An 18,241-nucleotide genomic window follows, 5' to 3' on the forward strand; every position below is an offset into this window, starting at 1 on the left:
AAGGCATTCAGGCTTAATTCAAGGAAATGGAGCACAAGGTATAGGAGTGCCTTGCTCATACTATGCTCTAAGATAGTCAGTGGGAGATGTCAACTGTAAAGAACTTAGTCGAGCTGCACTAGCTGCAACCTATCTGTACTGCTTTTCATGCAATAATTTCCAAGTGTCATAGGTTAAGGCATTGGCTTAAGCCGGTGGGAGAATTGGACCTGCCTCACATGGGCCAGTAGGCCTGCTGCAGTGTTCCTTCTTTATGTTCTTACTTTCCTGCAACGGTGATAAATTCATAATGCAACTTCTCAGTGGATTCAGGCTAATTATGTTTGTGTATTCTAGGATACTGGTCTCTGAGGTAACGTGTGTACTCAGTTTAATGTCAAAACTGATGTTTCTTTTTTATTTAAGAAAGTTGGATATTAGTTTCCATGAATTGTGAATGCCTCTTTTGATTTACTTCAAATTTCCAATGCCAGCATTTACCTGCATTACATGCATATACCACACATTGCAATAGTCCAATAACATGCAGTGAGGTACAGAGGAGTGGAGTTATACAGTAGAGGGATAATGTTCTCAGATTGCACAGCAACCAAAACATCTAATTTCAAAATTTATTTTCTAAACTGTTCCTCTTATTCAAAAGAAATTTAGGTTCGAAGATTACTCCAGATTCAAAAATTAGGTAAACATTCTCATTTCCTAATGGAAACATTCCAGATCAAAACTCAAAATTCTGAAGAGTATTCTCAACTCAACGTTAATTTTCTGAATATGGAAGCACTCCAATACATAAGAGCTCCACATAAGACATGCAAGTATTCAGTACTGTCTTGATAGGAGATGGCTGTTGACAAACAAAAAAAAAGGGAAAAAAAAAATTGCATGTTGAAAGTTAAGAGAAAGGATGGAATCTGCATTAAAAAAAAAATACAAATCTTATGAAGAGTACATTATGCTGCACTACAGAATAAACAAGACTATAAATCCCCTTCAACATCAAAACAGAATAGAGTCCTGGAGGTGAGAAGTACACTAACTGCACTCTAAAGGAAGGATCTGGGATATTTGCTGTTTGGAGGGGCATCAAACTGTTATATCTGTGTAGCTCTGGCAAGACAGTGATAGTGTGAATGATAGCGAAAGTGTTTCTTTTTCAGGCCACCCTCCCTCGCTGGGTTCTGTCGGCATGTTGAAAAAAAAAAAATTACTTGTCGCCTTCAAAACTTAAATAAGAGTTACGAATATTTTACCTGAAGCAACCTGCAGGATAGTAAAACAATATTTTAACCTGCTGGTCATGTTCCTCTTCACAAGAAATATTAACAAATATTTTTACAAAATGCTTCCCTACTGAAGTAAGGCCAAGGGAAAGCATAAGTGGCAACTTATACTATCTGGGTGTCATCAGTGCCTCTGGCTATTAGCACACCAATGGCAAAACTCATGAGCAGCCGAGGTAATGAGTGACCGCCAGAAGCTCAGGCAGAACGGGAGAGGAAACAGATTTTCAAGGCCAAAATTCATTATACAGTAAATTGTGAGGTCCACATTGTCACTATTAGCTAGCTGCAATATCAACTAGCTGCTCCATTTACTCAGGCATACAAAATTTATTTCCTGCACAACAGGAATGAAGCTATTAATAAGGATTAACTTCAATCTAACACTTTCCTCACAAAAAGCTGAAGAAAACAAATTCCTTAGTCACTCATAATCCTGTATGGGATTATAAGGAATGAATTAAACTTTAATATTGTCAGTCTTAAGGAGATTTAAGTGATGCTGCACTGCATGCCTCAAGCAACAATCCATGCATGAAGGGCAGATGTTGGAAGGGGTGGAGGAAAGAACCATTTCTAAACAAAAAAAAAAAAAAATGAACATAAAAAATTCACTCTTATGTGCTGCTAATGTGCTGTAAAAGCTTCAGACATGACAAGAAAGCAATTCCATTTTAAATTAGTATTTTAAATCAACATAACTGCCGAATATTTTATGCTACAAAACTACCAATGTAGTCCTCATTTTAAAAACTACTTCCAAATAACACAATCCAATTTGAATAACCTTCATACAATGTTGACCGAACAGTAAAATACAAAAATTGAGCAATGAAATCTATACACCTCTGAATTCTCAGAGAAACCTGATACTAAAATTTCCTTAATTAGATTTAGAAGATATGCATTTAAAATAGTTAATGTATACATTCCCACAAGTTATTAAAGCAAATATTAATTGTAATATATTAACATGTTTATTCATTCTCATGTAATTTTAAGAAAATTAGAAATTACTTTTTACATTTATCAGTAACATGAAAATGCCTCACTTTACTGTACAATACAAAAACCTGCACAATCTCTTTGCAACTTAATTATATGTAAATATGGGGAAGATTGAAGATTTAAATAAAAAAAATATCAAATTATGAAGAAATGTGTTTTTGGATGGAATACCTGTAAGTTCTTCCTGGATGATCACTTGCATGTGCTTTCACCCGTGCATTGACAGTAAGAGTGAATACTATTTCAGTAGTAAAGTCCAGAGAAAAATGAAACCACATCCTTCAAAGATTTTTAACAGTAGGAAGATGAATTCACATGAAAGCTATCACACAAATTATTTACACAAAGGAGTGGTAGCACGGGTGTTTGATGCACACAAAACCATATAACAATTAGCGCAGGACACAAGCCTACACTAAATGTTAAGTTCTCCTAACATTCATTAACTGAAAAATTATAAATTAAGATATTCAGTATACATAATTCATCTTCCATAACAATTTGGAATAAGCCTCTGATAATCAGCCCGCAGCTCAAGTCGTGCACCTAACAAGATATTTCATATTCTAAATTAACTTTAAATTTGATATAATTAAATTCTAATCCCAGGTCTGACTGAAGAGAAACTCAGCAGCTAAGTTTTCATTCTTCTCGCAGGCAAAATAAGCTTGGATCACCACGTCCTCTGGAAAGTTTCCCAAAGCCTTGAGCTGTGGAATAAAAATATGAATGAATAAATAAAGTATGTAACTGCTTACTGGTAGTGACTGTAGATTATTTTTTTTTTTTTTTCAACAAGTCGGTCGTCTCCCACCGAGGCAGGGTGACCCAAAAAAGAAAGAAAATCCCCAAAAAGAAAATACTTTCATCATCATTCAACACTTTCACCACACTCACACATTATCACTGCTTTTGCAGAGGTGCTCAGAATACAACAGTTTAGAAGCATATACGTATAGCCACAAGGGCTATACAGCGCTGCAGGGCAGGAAGGAAGCGAGGGCATCAGGTGGCAAAAGGGGGATGGATGAGTAATAGGTTACGGATAACAGCGGGGCAGTGGATGGTGAAAGGGTAAAGGGAGAGCAAGAGACTGAACTAGAAAGGGCTGAGGGGAGTGCGAAAGGTATCATCATCAGAGTTTGTGGAGTAAATCAGTCGTTGTCAAGAAGTCAATGAGAGAGTCAGAATTAACCCTTTGACTGTTTTGGTCGTATATATACGTCTTACGAGCCAGTGTTTCTGACGTATATATACTCAATAATTCTAGCGGCTTCAAATCAAGCGGAAGAAAGCTGGTAGGCCTACATGTGAGAGAATGGGACTGTGTGGTCAGTGTGCACCACAAAAAAAATCCTGCAGCACACAGTGCGTAATGAGAAAAAAAACTGATCGTTTTTTTGGATTAAAACGCCGACTTTGAGGTGTATTTTCGTATAGTATTTATCGATGTATTTGCGTTTTCATGGTCTTAGGTGATAAAATGGAAAACATATTTCAGAAATAGAGATGATTTTCATTACTTTGACGATGAAAACGACCTTGAAACTGAGCTCAAAGTAGCGGAAATGTTCGATTTTTACCAATTTTCAGGAATAAACAAATCACACCACACGTCCAATACACTTCAACTGGGGAGTCTAATATTCTTTCACTAGTGCACTGATATTATTTATACCATTTTTACAATAATGCAGTAGTCTGCATAACAGTAAATTTTGTATTTTTTTGTATGAATAAAAAATCAATATAGAAAGCAATAATAATATAAGAGGGGCCTAGAGATGTGACTAATGAACAGAGCATATGTTATTTTAGTGCCAAAATTGTCTACCTTGTTTATTCTGGACCCTATTTTGAAATTGGCATCTTTTTTAGTTTGCATGAAATTGGCCAAATTGCCAATTTCTGACCACAATATTGGGTAGTCCAAATTGGTAAATGGGCAGTTTCTTGTACTCAGCTGATAGATCAAATGGAGTTCTAAAGAAATAGCTATGAGTTTGGTCAACTGGAAAAACGGAATTGGCTGAAAATAGGGCTCAAAGTCGGCGAAATCAATGATACCCATATGTCGCTGAGACCGCTAACTTTGCGGGAGCGTAATTCCATGAGTTTTTGACCAAATTTTGAACTTTTGGTGTCATTACCATCGGGAAAAGATTCTCCATCATTTCATAAGAAAAATAATTTTTTTTTTTTTTCAAAAATTTAGCGACATAGAATGACAGTTTCAGAAAGGGGCCTGAAACAGTCAAAGGGTTAAAGGAGGGTCCATCAGCAAGAAGGGAAGGTAAAGAGAGAGTAGTAGAACGAAGACGATGTTGGAGGTAAATTCTGCGTGCTCGTTGATAGAGAGGGCAGTCTAACAGAATGTGGCTAATCGATACTGGAACTTGACACTGCTCACAGAGAGGAACAGGGTGCCTCTCCATGAGATACCCATGAGTAAGACGAGTCTGGCCAATGCAAAGGCAGGAGAGAGTGGTCTCCCAACCTTGGCACTGATGACAAGAAGACAGCCAGTAACCTATGATCGATTTAATAGAATGAAGTTTGTTACCGAGCAGAGTTGACCAACGTTGTTGTCAACGGGTGTGAAGGTGGGTAGCTATTGCAGCAAAATAGTCCAGAAATGGAACACCTCTATAGGAAATTGGTAGGTCATGTACTGCTGACGGTGCAGCAGTGTCTGCCTGTTCATTGCCCTGTACGTCGACATGACCAGGGACCCAACAAAAAACAACATCTTTACGCTTGGTAGAGATACGGCGTAGCCAAAATTGGATACGGAGAACTAGAGGGTGAGATGTATCAAATTTTCGTACAGCCTGGAGAGCTCTAAGGGAGTCTGAGACTACCACAAATGATGACACAGGCATAGATGCGATATGAATAAGTGCTGCAAGAATGGCATACAATTCAACAGCAAAAATGCTAGCCGAAGATAGTAAATGCCCTCGCACGATGCTGTCCGGAAACACTGCTGCGAATCCAACACCGTCTGAAGACTTAGAGCCATCTGTGTACACAGCGATGACATGAGAATGAGAGTGGAAGTGATCAAGAAAAAGAGAGCGGGAAGCCACCGTAGGCAGTTGGGCTTTCGAGCAAGGGAGTGAAAAAGAACAGACCCGAACAGATGGAACTTCCCAGGGGGGTAGAGAAAAGTGAGATGCTACATGAACATATAAAGGTGGTAACTGAAGGGAAGACAAGGGCGAATGTAGGCGAAGAGAAAAGGGACGGAGCAAACTGGGGCAGCGAACAAATAAAGAATGTCTACTAATATCAGTGACCATTCTATAAATGGAAGGATTGTGGAGATCATGAGAGCGTACATAGTAGCGAAGGCAATGGGCATCACAGCGATCAGACAAGGATGGAACATTCGCTTCTGCATAGAGGCTCTCAAAAGGGGAAGAGCGAAAAGCACCAAGGCATAAACGTAATCCTTGGTGATGGATGGGGTTAAGGCTAGAGAGAGTAGCAGGAGAGGCCGCTGAATAAATCTGGTCACCATAATCAAGTTTCGATAAAACGAGGGTTGAATGTAGGCGAAGCAGAGTTCGACAATCAGCACCCCAGGAAAGATGAGCAAGGGTTTTAAGAAGGTTTAGCCGGCTGTGACAAGTTGCCTTCAGAGAGGTAATGTGAGGTTTCCAGGATAACCTACGGTCGAAGAGAAGGCCTAGAAACCTGACTGTATCACGTTCGGGGATACGAGAGCCATAGAGATACAAAAGATGATCGGAGATGACAGAGCGCATAGTGAAAGTAATTTGGTGAGTTTTGGTACTGGAAAATTTAAACCCTCCTTGCATCACTTCTACTTTGTAAAAACTTCTCATATGCTAACTTTTTCTCCCTTACTACTCTCTTTACATCATCATTCCACCAATCGCTCCTCTTCCCTCCCGCACCTACTTTCCTGTAACCACAAACTTCTGCTGAACACTCTAACACTACATTTTTAAACCTACCCCATACCTCTTCGACCCCATTGCCTATGCTCTCATTAGCCCATCTATCCTCCAATAGCTGTTTATATCTTACCCTAACTGCCTCCTCTTTTAGTTTATAAACCTTCACCTCTCTCTTCCCTGATGCTTCTATTCTCCTTGTATCCCATCTACCTTTTACTCTCAGTGTAGCTACAACTAGAAAGTGATCTGATATATCTGTGGCCCCTCTATAAACATGTACATCCTGAAGTCTACTCAACAGTCTTTTATCTACCAACACATAATCCAACAAACTACTGTCATTTCGCCCTACATCATATCTTGTATACTTATTTATCCTCTTTTTCTTAAAATATGTATTACCTATAACTAAACCCCTTTCTATGCAAAGTTCAATCAAAGGGCTCCCATTATCATTTACACCTGGCACCCCAAACTTACCTACCACACCCTCTCTAAAAGTTTCTCCTACTTTAGCATTCAGGTCCCCTACCACAATTACCCTCTCACTTGGTTCAAAGGCTCCTATACATTCACTTAACATCTCCCAAAATCTCTCTCTCTCCTCTGCATTCCTCTCTTCTCCAGGTGCATACACGCTTATTATGACCCACTTCTCGCATCCAACCTTTACTTTAATCCACATAATTCTTGAATTTACACATTCATATTCTCTTTTCTCCTTCCATAACTGATCATTCAACATTACTGCTACCCCTTCCTTTGCTCTAACTCTCTCAGATACTCCAGATTTAATCCCATTTATTTCCCCCCACTGAAACTCCCCTACCCCCTTCAGCTTTGTTTTGCTTAGGGCCAGGACATCCAACTTCTTTTCATTCATAACATCAGCAATCATCTGTTTCTTGTCATCCGCACTACATCCACGCACATTTAAGCATCCCAGTTTTATAAAGTTTTTCTTCTTCTCTTTTTTAGTAAATGTCTACAGGAGAAGGGGTTACTAGCCCATTGCTCCCGGCATTTTAGTCGCCTCATACGACACGCATGGCTTACGGAGGAAAGATTCTTTTCCACTTCCCCATGGACAATAGAAGAAATAAAGAAGAACAAGAGCTATTTAGAAAAAGGAGAAAAACCTAGATGTATGTATATATATATGCATGTGCGTGTCTGTGAAGTGTGACCAAAGTGTAAGTAGGAGTAGCAAGATATCCCTGTTATCTAGCGTGTTTATGAGACAGAAAAAGAAAACAGCAATCCTACCATCATGCAAAACAGTTACAGGTTTCTGTTTCACAGTCATCTGGCAGGACGGTAGTACTTCCCTGGGTGGTTGCTGTCTACCAACCTACTACCTATTATTATAACAGAAGAATTGTGATAGATATATAAGCAGTAGAGATGATATTAGGGAAATTATTGAAGTATTTTCTCGTGCCTGGAATTCCACTGGAATGGATTAATTCCATTTCAATTAATTTAAGTGAGGAAAACTGACTCTGCAAATGAGCAAATCCAGATGTAGGCAAGGTCACAGAATGGATTAAACTCATAAGTAAAGGTTCCACTGTATAATAAACTTTAGACTCAATCCGAGCAAGAACTGGGCCAACATTGGTAAACAAAGCTGTTCATTTATTTATATCACTTAGTTCAAACCACCATTTACGGAACTTATACAATAAACATTTCCATCTATTTTAGAGGTAGCATGGTTCATTAATATAAAAAAAATCATTAATGTCATGTTACTTAAGTATTATTATTATTACTTTCACACAAAAAATGCTAAGCTTGTATTATTACCTAGGTAAGGCTAATATACATGCATCTTCTCACTTTGTTTACCAATGGGACTCATTTACCTGTCGCTAATTAATTTTAAAACACTCTTTCCAAACTTGCCCTTTCAATAGCATCTCTATCTTGAGGAGAAACTAGAATGGCATTCTGGCCAGGAACAGCACGGCCACTGCCACCACCACCACCACCTCCACCACCACCGCCGCCGCCGCCACCGCCACCACCACCACCACCGCTGCTTTGGTTACCGCTGCCTCCAGTGCTAGTACCTGAAAAATAAATATCAAATATTTAGTCCACAACACAGGCTTTTCCCTAGTATACAACAGTTTTTTAAAACTCTTCTATACTCCACACACATCTAATTCCACTGGCACTGTATGGTCCACTCCAAGGCAAAGTGCAGGTAATGAAACTTGCATAACCAATTTCAGATTCTCCCACTAAGACCACACTTTCTGGCATTCCTTCACTCTGTACTTCTGCCTAAATACTGTTCCCACCAGTATACAGTTCTGTTTTATTATATGTTTTATGTACTCATTCATTACTGATATAAAATGGGTAGAACAAATTTTCATACAAATATTTTTCATTACTATAACTCCCTTCAGGTAAGAGTTCTTTCCTTGTTAGCCATGTGTTGTAAGAGACTCAAGGGTAAAGGGATGGTTACCACTTTCTCCTTCAATTAATAATAAAAAAAGACAAGTAAATCATTGCATTTTCTTCTCTGAATCACCCTGCCTTGGTGGGAAATGGTCGATGAGATAAGAAATCTGTATAACAAGTTAGTTGGTATTTTTTATCATTTTTTTTTCAGCTTGTCTAAACCTGGATCCATGGTTGATAATCAGGTTAAGTGAAAAGCTAAAACCAGAGGGAAACAGAAATATAATAGCTTGGTTATACCTCCTGAGCTGCCACCTTCATTCAGCATTCGAACAAAGGCCTCTTGATTTTGCTGGATGACCTGCAGTAACTGGGGATTAGTTTGACCAATTTGTTGAATAAATGCATCCAGAAGTGATGGATTTGACCTGAAAAGTCAGGTTAAAGAATTCAGTGTGCAGAATGAACAAGTTACACTTTGTTCAATTCAAATTTTCAATGTTTTCTAAAGTTACAGGTCATTTTTTTTGTGGAAACAGCACTAAAAATAACAGATCTATTCTTCAATGACTAAAATACTGCTCCATCAAAAATCTATACATTAAGAACAAAAGCAACAGCAAAAGTGCTCACCTAATCATCTGCCGCATTTGTTCAAACTGTGGCTGTGATCGAAGGAAGTTAAGAGGATCCTCTGAGGAAGTCCAAAGTTTAATTATGAAGATTATGTTATTAGCCTGATGCATCAGAAAGGATGATACTCATTTCTGTAATCTTTACTTATAACTGTGCCACCATTACTTGCACTACAATTTGTTAAATAATCTATTAGAATAGCATTCGAAACAAATAACAAATTTTATACAAGATTACACACCAAAAAATATCATATACACTTTTTTTGAGCATTTCACCATCATTTCAACCCAGAGGTGTGTAATATGCTCAACTCCAGACAGCTGTAGAACAGGCAGATAAGATGTAAAGACAAGAGAATCATATAATACCATGTAGTGCAGGCAAGTAGTGGAAGACAGCAAAAAAAAAAAAAAAAAAGGGAAAGTGCTGAAAGTTTACAAGGAGAAAATCTTCAAGGAGCATTGTCTCTGGGGAGGGAGTGTGTCAGGTAGTTAAAGATATGTGCCACACCAAAACATGCCTCGCAAAGAGCACAAAGGAGACAGTTTCTCACAGGTGATGCTAGCGAGTTGGATGTACACGTTCAAGTGGAACAAGGTGAATGCTTTTCAGCAAGAGAAAACAAGGGCCCATACAACAATAAACCTGATACAGAAAAGTTTACTTTCTAAGACTGTGCCTCACTGGTTATAATACCCACTTGAAAGAAAGCAACAAGACCTGTTTTTTCTCAGGGTTCTTATTCTCAATATCCGAAATGTAAAAAAAAAAAAGCAGGTGGGGAATTGAAAAGGCCGGTATTAAATCTTGTGATTAATGGTGTGGAAGGGATTAAAATTAGCCCAGCATTTGTAGGGCTTCCTGGGAAACTGAACTGAATCACTGTTACAAAGATGACTTAATGCAACACAGCACCTGGAGGATGCCAGGCTCCTCGGCTATGAAAACTGATGCCTCATGTGGGAAGGAGCCCAATGTAAAAAAAGCTCCCAAAACACAGCTGTGAACGAATGTAGAAGGTATAATAAGAACATAAGAAGGAACACTGCAGCAGGCCTACTGGCCCATGCAGGGCAGGTCCATGTGAACCCCCAGCTTAGACCAATGGCCCACCCAGTCAGGTCACCTCCACTTAAGGACCACAGCATCTGACCCAGTAGCACAAGCTAGTCAGGTCCACCTTACACCCACCCACACCCACTCATGTATTTATCTAACCTATTTTTAAAACTACACAATGTCTTAGATTCTATAACGGTACTCGGGAGTTTGTTCCAATCATCCCAAACTCTATTACCAAACCAGTGCTTTCCAATATCCTTCCTAAATCTGAATTTTTCCAGCTTAAAACCATTGCTGCAAGTCCTGTTTAGGCTAGATATTTTTAGCACACTATTTACATCCCCTTTATTCATTCCTGTTTTCCATTTATCCACCTCAATCATATCCCACCTAATTCCATGCCTTTCTAGAGAGTGCAGATTCAGGGCCCTCAGCCTATCCTCATAAGGAAGATTTCTGATACATGGGATCAACTCTGTCATCCTCCTCTGTACATTTTCCAGTGCACTTATATCCATTCTGTAATACAGTGACCAGAACTGTGCAGCATAATCTAAATGAGGCCTAACCAAGGATATATAGTGTTGAACAACCTGAGGAATTCTATTATTTATGCTTATTGATATGAAGCCAAGGATTCTGTTAGCTTTACTGCGAACACTTATGCACTGTTGTCTTGGTTTCAGATTACTGCTAACCATAACTCCTCAATAATGGTTACTGACATTATGGATGAAAGGACACACGTGCATACACTAGGACATCTTTATTGTATATGTTTCAGTCCTGGGACCTTTGTTACCTAGGTAACAAAGGTTCCTCAAACTTGAGACAGAGAATGCACAGACCCATTCTCTCATGTCTAAGCCAAAATTTGCCACTCACACCATATTTGAGAGTAATATAACTTATGCATAGACCTATGGTACCAATATTGCTCCCACTGAGGTAGATCTATGCGACCAACAGTTTAATTTAAAGGTGAAAGAAAAGATAAAGTTGAATGGACTTGGAACCAGCAGCAGCTGCCTAGAATGATCCACAGCTGAGGGCAGGAGAAAATGAACAGAATAACCCACAAGGCATAAACTGAAGTTACAGGATAGGAACCCCATATTTTTCCCTATAGATGGTGTACCATCGAGAAACACCTGTTGCTCTCAAAGCAAGTGGACTAAGTACTCAGTAATGGATGTTGTTAGAACCTAAACACAGAAAAGACAGCAGGTCATTGTTTTAAATATATGCACAAAGAGAGCTTTTTCACTCCTTGTACATGCTCAAACAGATGCTATTTTTGCACTGGGCCAGGAAGACACAATCTGGAAACCAAAGATGATAAATGTAGTTGGTTGCAATATTCTCAACATGATTAAACCATTGAATGCTAAAGACAGAGCATTTATTAGTAGAACTCACCCTAAGAGTGAATAAAAAGGACAAGATTCAACACAAAAAAAAAATAGTTGCACAAATGCAAGGCTTAGGTGCGGTATTTATCAAGGATGATCCACAGAGCTGGAGGTTAACACAAAACTGCCAATACCATGGGTGAAAGACAGCACACAAGGTCTGAGATGGCAAAAGACAGAAGCTGTGTCATAAAATCTATTTGGATAGTTGAGTAGACTTTGCTACCTTTAGACTGGTGAAGGTACATACTCATACAAGGCTTTTAGACACAATATGGAAAATATGCAAACATGCTCTCCTGGAGAAGATGCATAACGTGCCACACAGAATAATGAGTGGAGCTCTCAGAGAATTCCTTGGCAATGATTGCCATGACAAACTTGTAACAATGGAAAACTTCCAAACCCCATACTCCAGCTAGACTAAAGGATCCAAAGTGGAGTGAAACTGGCAGAAACCAGACTAGACCAGTTAAAACCACGAAAGCCTGATGCTATCTCATCAGCATGTTATTGCAATTTATTAATGATAGGGTTATATAAGTCAGGGACCAAAAGTCATCTGCCAAGAATCAGAAAGAAATGACAATGATGAAATGCCACCTGGATGGAAGTGCACAGAGGTCTAATCACAATTTCACAGGTTTAAAAGTAAAAGGAATACGGATAGCAAGTGCTGCTGCAGTGCTCCTCTGTTTTCTTGTTCTTATGGACTACTTCCACTATTACTACTATTATTTCTTCACTAGTACTACACACATTGCTTTTTTTCACTATTAATACTACTACCTTCTTACTGCTACCTCTACCACTACTGTACTGCTATTACTACTGCTACCCCCTCCTCCCTTTCTATCACTCCCCTTCCCCAGCCCCCTCTGGTATATATTCTCATATCACCTGAAATTCCCAGTAACGTCTTGGCATTCTTCAATGTTTTGCTTCCTGTGTACACATTGAGATCAAATACCAGACCAGTTTCACAATTACACAACACTAACAGCTTGATACCAAAGCATTTCCTTTTGCTTGGTATATACTGCTTGAATGATAGTTACCACTGAACAGTATCAAAGACTCTGATGACAAGGTTCAAGGAGGGATAAATACTCACTGAACTTCTGCGTGAGATACATATCAACACTCCTTGTATAATGTCACTTCTGTTGGGCCTTATCTTGTCTTAGAAGTGTAGCATATGTAGCAGCAGGATAAATCTACTGATGGAGAAGAGTTAAATGAGCACCGAGGCATATATACGGCAGTCGATCAACTAGTATGATGCAAAGGTGGCATAAGCATTATTGTGGTAAAGTTTTTTTCCCACTAGTGTAGCCATGGCTGTGGTGAAACAACCATGTTTACCATTGTATACAGGAAGTGTTTGTTGGTTTCCCCCTCATTACTATTTGCATCAGGGATTCATCAAAACAGTTCAAAGGATTCAAGTTTAGTGGCATCATTCTAGATTCCACTCTCATCATATTGATAGGGATCTGGTACAACATCTGTGCATCATCTTGCCAATCCCAGATGTGGTTTGGTGATGGTTGCTGGATATTTGCAGCTGATTATGGTGGTTGTAGGAGTTGTTGTTTTGTGTGGTTGGTGGAGGCAGCCCAAGCTGCTTGGGATGTAGGATATGGTTCCCATCCTGGGCTGGCACTCTTGTCACCCACCTCCCTCTCCCATGTAGTGCTGGCAATGCTTGCTGCTGGCTACCCATGTCAATGGATGCACCATCCTATCACCAGTGTTGGATCCTGTGATGCACTATGTCCTTTCAGGATAGCAATGGGCACACTATCAGACCACGTGCAGCGCCATATATATTGACACGTCACAGGCCATTAATTTTCATCACTATCACGTGACTGGTCATTGATTACCAGGAAATTGAAGTGCACATTACTATCACCACTACATTACTCACATCTGTGCCCAAGCCATGGGAGAATGAGCCTTCACTTACATGGTAGACATTCTTGATGAACCAACCCCAGATGTAGATGGTTGCAGCACTTTTTGGCATTCCATCCATCACCTTCCATCACTAAACATTTGAAACCAAAGAACTCGTCCTTAGTTCTGTAACCCTCATTGTTGGAGCTGTCACCAGGGAATAATACCTGTTGTATAAGGGCAGCATGGTGAACAATGGCATAACAACCCTTTCACTATCCGTCATGCAGAATTATGTTACTGATGTCAGGGTCCATCATGTAGATTTATGTCATTAGCTCTGCTCACCCATAAGCTGTGAGCACTATATTTTGACCTAGATACAAGAGGAAGGGTCTTGTGCAGTGAGTGTGGTCAGTGTATAAAAGAAATCCTGCCTCACACAGTGCATGGCAGGAAAAGTAAAACATTGACTTAGTGTTGGGTTTAAAATAGCAACTTTGAGGTGTTTTCTAGGATGGCTTTTATATTATTGGCTTTTTTTTGGTATTAATTGATAGAATGGAAAACATACTACTGAAACAAAGATAACTTTAGCTGGTTCCAGGACCAGCAGTAGCTTGAAATCTGCCTGAAAGTAGAGGAAATATTCAATTTTTGTCACTATTCCTGAGGACAGGTAAAACACCCTCTGGACTTTATGGGCTTTTACTAGGTCTGGTTCAATTATTGGGACACTGTAAACCATAACCAATCATTCCTGGTTATGTTTTATTATCCAAGAAATACGGTAAAGCTTAGATTTTTGTACGATGACAAATTCAAAGTGGAAGGCAAGTGTAAGAGAGAAGTCTAGACATGATTAATGAACAGAGGAAATGTTTGTGTGCCTGGAATGTGTACAGTGTGTATTTTGGACACTTAAATTGGACTTTTTTTTAATTTTGCATAAAATCTGCCAAATTTCCAATTTCTGTGCACTTTGTATGTTCGTTTTGAATAGGCAGTTTCTTGTGTTTAATCAAGAGAACGGTAAACATACTAGCAAAATAGTTAAGAATTATAAAAAATGGCCAATGGAATTGGCTTAAAATAGTACTCAAAGTCAGCAAATTCGCCAATGGGTAAATTGCACCCAGACCGCTAAATCTGTGCCTGTGCAATTACATAAGTTTTCCACTAATTCTTTATTGAAGAAGAAGAAGAAGAAGAAGAAGAAGAAGAAGAAGAAGAAGAAGAAGAAGAAGAAGAAGAAGAAGAAGAAGAAGAAGAAGAAGAAGAAGAAGAAGAAGAAGAAGAAGAAGAAAAGAAGAAGAAGAAAAGAAGAAGAAGAAAAGAAGAAGAAAAGAAGAAGAAGAAAAGAAGAAGAAAAGAAGAAGAAGAAGAAGAAGAAGAAGAAGAAGAAGAAGAAGAAGAAGAAGAAAAGAAGAAGAAGAAAAGAAGAAGAAAAGAAGAAAAGAAGAAAAGAAGAAAAGAAGAAGAAGAAAAGAAAAGAAAAGAAGAAAAGAAAAGAAGAAAAGAAAAGAAGAAAAGAAAAGAAGAAAAGAAAAGAAGAAAAGAAAAGAAGAAAAGAAAAGAAGAAGAAAAAGAAGAAAAGAAAAGAAGAAAAGAAAAGGAGAAAAGAAGAAAAGAAGAAAAGAAAAGAAGAAAAGAAGAAAAGAAAAGAAAAGAAAAGAAGAAAAAAAGAAAAAGAAGAAGAAAAGAAGAAAAGAAGAAGAAAAGAAGAAAAGAAAAGAAGAAAAGAAGAAAAGAAGAGAAAAGAAGAACAAGAAGAACAAGAACAAGAAGAACAAGAACAAGAACAAGAAGAACAAGAAGATGAACAAGAACAAGAAGAACAAGAACAACAAGAACAAGAAGAAGAACAAGAACAAGAAGAACAAGACAAGAACAAGAAGAAGACTGTCTACCATTTCAGAAAAAAAAGGCTGGGGGGAAGGGCACAGATAGTGAAAGGGTTAAGAAAGTTTTCCCAGAATGCACTGCAGCAGTCCATTTTTTGTATACTGTGCACAATGATTAAACGGACCCATTCTTCTATGGCTAGGCATACCCAGCCTCTCACATCAAATATGAGGTCACTAGAATTTATGCATTTAAGTGACAATGGCATTAATAACATATATCTGCATACATGGCAGTGAAAGGGTTAACATAATTTACGAATTCTATACATCAAAACCATGATATGCTGGTGAAGAGCTCTTGATCCAAAGAACCAGAACTATTCCCTTCCTTAAATAAACCTCCCAGATCTCAGATGCAAAAGGATCCCTACAGGTTTAGCAATTTCCTAAGACTTAAATAATAATAAAAACTATGATGAGTAGGCAATACCGTTCATTTCCTGAGTGTCTCCTTATATTATTCATCCTTGACACTCACTATTTGTTTTCCATTTAATTTATTAAGAATTAATTAATCCCTCATTCAACCTCCAATTTAAAAATTCTTATAGTTACTGACTGAGACAACACATTGCTACCAAAGTTTGGCATTATTATAAATATTCAGCTACATGTTTTCTGTATTATTTTTACATCCTCATACACTACACATTTTTTTTTGTTTCATTTGATTCATATTTATTCAGGAATACCTTAATCACAATGTAATTTACCATTCCTTGTAATGCCTTGTTAACATGCCAATTTTTGTCAACAAATCTAGAGTTACGTAATTGTTGCTGCTTATCATGTTTTGCTTCTTCCTGTTCACATTTCCCTACTAGTTTTGCATCTGAGTCAGCAATGACAATCTCACAGATTTTACTTTTAACTTGAAAAAAAAAGTCTTGTTCACTAAAATGTTTACTAAACAGTTACAATGCAGAAAGCTTTTAAAGCCACTAGGTGCCAGGACAGGGCTGGAAGATGGGTGATCCAGCATATCCTATCCACAATGTCATTTTAACAAATAGCTTCCTGTAACATAGTTCAGTGTGACAAATGCACAGCATTTTCTGATGACACATGATACACCATGTTTGTCTTCAGTAATCATGCCTCAATGTAGCAAATGACATGCCATAGAGGAAATACTTGGATACCACTTATCTAGAACATCTGTCCAGGTAAGACACATAGGCAACAGTTAGGCAACTTTATTCCGAAACGTTTCGCCTACACAGTAGGCTTCTTCAGTCGAATACAGAAAGTAGGCAGGAACAGTAGAGATGTGAAGACGATGTAATCAGTCCATCACCCTTGAAGTCGTAGAATTTGAGGTTGTCAGTCCCTCGGCCTGGAGAAGTTCAGTTCCATAGTCAGGAACTATCTGAAGATCAAGCGACAGTGCGGAGACTTAAATACTGTCGGAAGGAGAGGTGCAGAGTAGTAGTAGTAGTAGTAGTAGTAGTAGTAGTGAGAGTGTAGCCACTGAGAGGTCAGGTCCCTCTCAGATCCAACAGTTCTCACTTGAAAGGGTTGTCTAAGGCATTTTCTGTACCACGAGGCCATGTGTTGCAGTGTCTGACAAGATGAACATCAAAATGGTATACAATACCGACAGGTTGGTAGGTAAGACACATAGGCAACAGTTAGGCAACTTTATTCCGAAACGTTTCGCCTACACAGTAGGCTTCTTCAGTCGAATACAGAAAGTAGGCAGGAACAGTAGAGATGTGAACTGTTGGATCTGAGAGGGACCTGACCTGTCAGTGGCTACACTCTCACTACTACTACTACTACTCTGCACCTCTCCTTCCGACAGTATTTAAGTCTCCGCACTGTCGCTTGATCTTCAGATAGTTCCTGACTATGGAACTGAACTTCTCCAGGCCGAGGGACTGACAACCTCAAATTCTACGACTTCAAGGGTGATGGACTGATTACATCGTCTTCACATCTCTACTGTTCCTGCCTACTTTCTGTATTCGACTGAAGAAGCCTACTGTGTAGGCGAAACGCTTCGGAATAAAGTTGCCTAACTGTTGCCTATGTGTCTTACCTACCAACCTGTCCGTATTGTATACCATTTTGATGTTCATCTTGTTAAACACTGCAACACATGGCCTCTTGGTACAGAAAATGCCTTAGACAACCCTTTCAAGTGAGAACTGTTGGATCTGAGAGGGACCTGACCTCTCAGTGGCTACACTCTCACTACTACTACTACTACTCTGCACCTCTCCTTCCGACAGTATTTAAGTCTCCGCACTGTCGCTTGATCTTCAGATAGTTCCTGACTATGGAACTGAACTTCTCCAGGCCGAGGGACTGACAACCTCAAATTCTACGACTTCAAGGGTGATGGACTGATTACATCGTCTTCACATCTCTACTGTTCCTGCCTACTTTCTGTATTCGACTGAAGTAGCCTACTGTGTAGGCGAAACGTTTCGGAATAAAGTTGCCTAACTGTTGCCTATGTGTCTTACCTACCAACCTGTCGGTATTGTATACCATTTTGATGTTCAACATCTGTCCAGCCATTATCAAAATCCTTGCACCATTCTCTAGATTATCACATGTACCATATTTTGCATTGAGTTAGAAAAATGTTTCATGGGAAGATCTTTTAATAAATAATTATCACACCTGCCATATTCCAAACGAGTTACCCAGCAGCTTTCAATATGCTGAGTGCTGTCTCA

The 18,241-nt window shown here is 38.9% G+C and overlaps 1 protein-coding gene across 1 annotated transcript; it reads right to left on the reverse strand.

Annotated features, from left to right (window-relative positions):
* Positions 1-1,281: 1,281 nt before the first annotated feature.
* Positions 1,282-9,418, reverse strand: LOC138853161 (UV excision repair protein RAD23 homolog B-like). The gene is made up of 4 exons (XM_070088210.1): positions 9,266-9,418; positions 8,933-9,060; positions 8,123-8,289; positions 1,282-2,998 (listed from the first exon to the last, which is right to left on the reverse strand). Exons 1-4 carry the CDS (start codon positions 9,376-9,378, stop codon positions 2,888-2,890), a joined length of 519 nt encoding a protein of 172 aa, XP_069944311.1. The 5' UTR covers positions 9,379-9,418; the 3' UTR covers positions 1,282-2,887.
* Between the last annotated feature and the right edge of the window lie 8,823 nt (positions 9,419-18,241).

The sequence above is a fragment of the Cherax quadricarinatus genome, chromosome 24 (genome assembly GCF_038502225.1).
Source record: "Cherax quadricarinatus isolate ZL_2023a chromosome 24, ASM3850222v1, whole genome shotgun sequence".
NCBI lineage: Eukaryota > Metazoa > Arthropoda > Malacostraca > Decapoda > Parastacidae > Cherax > Cherax quadricarinatus.

Excerpts from the sequence above, each read along its gene's own strand:
- LOC138853161 (XM_070088210.1), bottom strand. The coding sequence starts at position 9,378 with ATGCATCAGGCTAATAACATAATCTTCATAATTAAACTTTGGACTTCC. Across the intron at positions 9,061-9,265 it reads CAAATGCGGCAGATGATTAG|GTCAAATCCATCACTTCTGG; the intron begins GTGAGCACTTTT and ends CTGACTTTTCAG. Across the intron at positions 8,290-8,932 it reads TGAAGGTGGCAGCTCAGGAG|GTACTAGCACTGGAGGCAGC; the intron begins GTATAACCAAGC and ends TTTATTTTTCAG.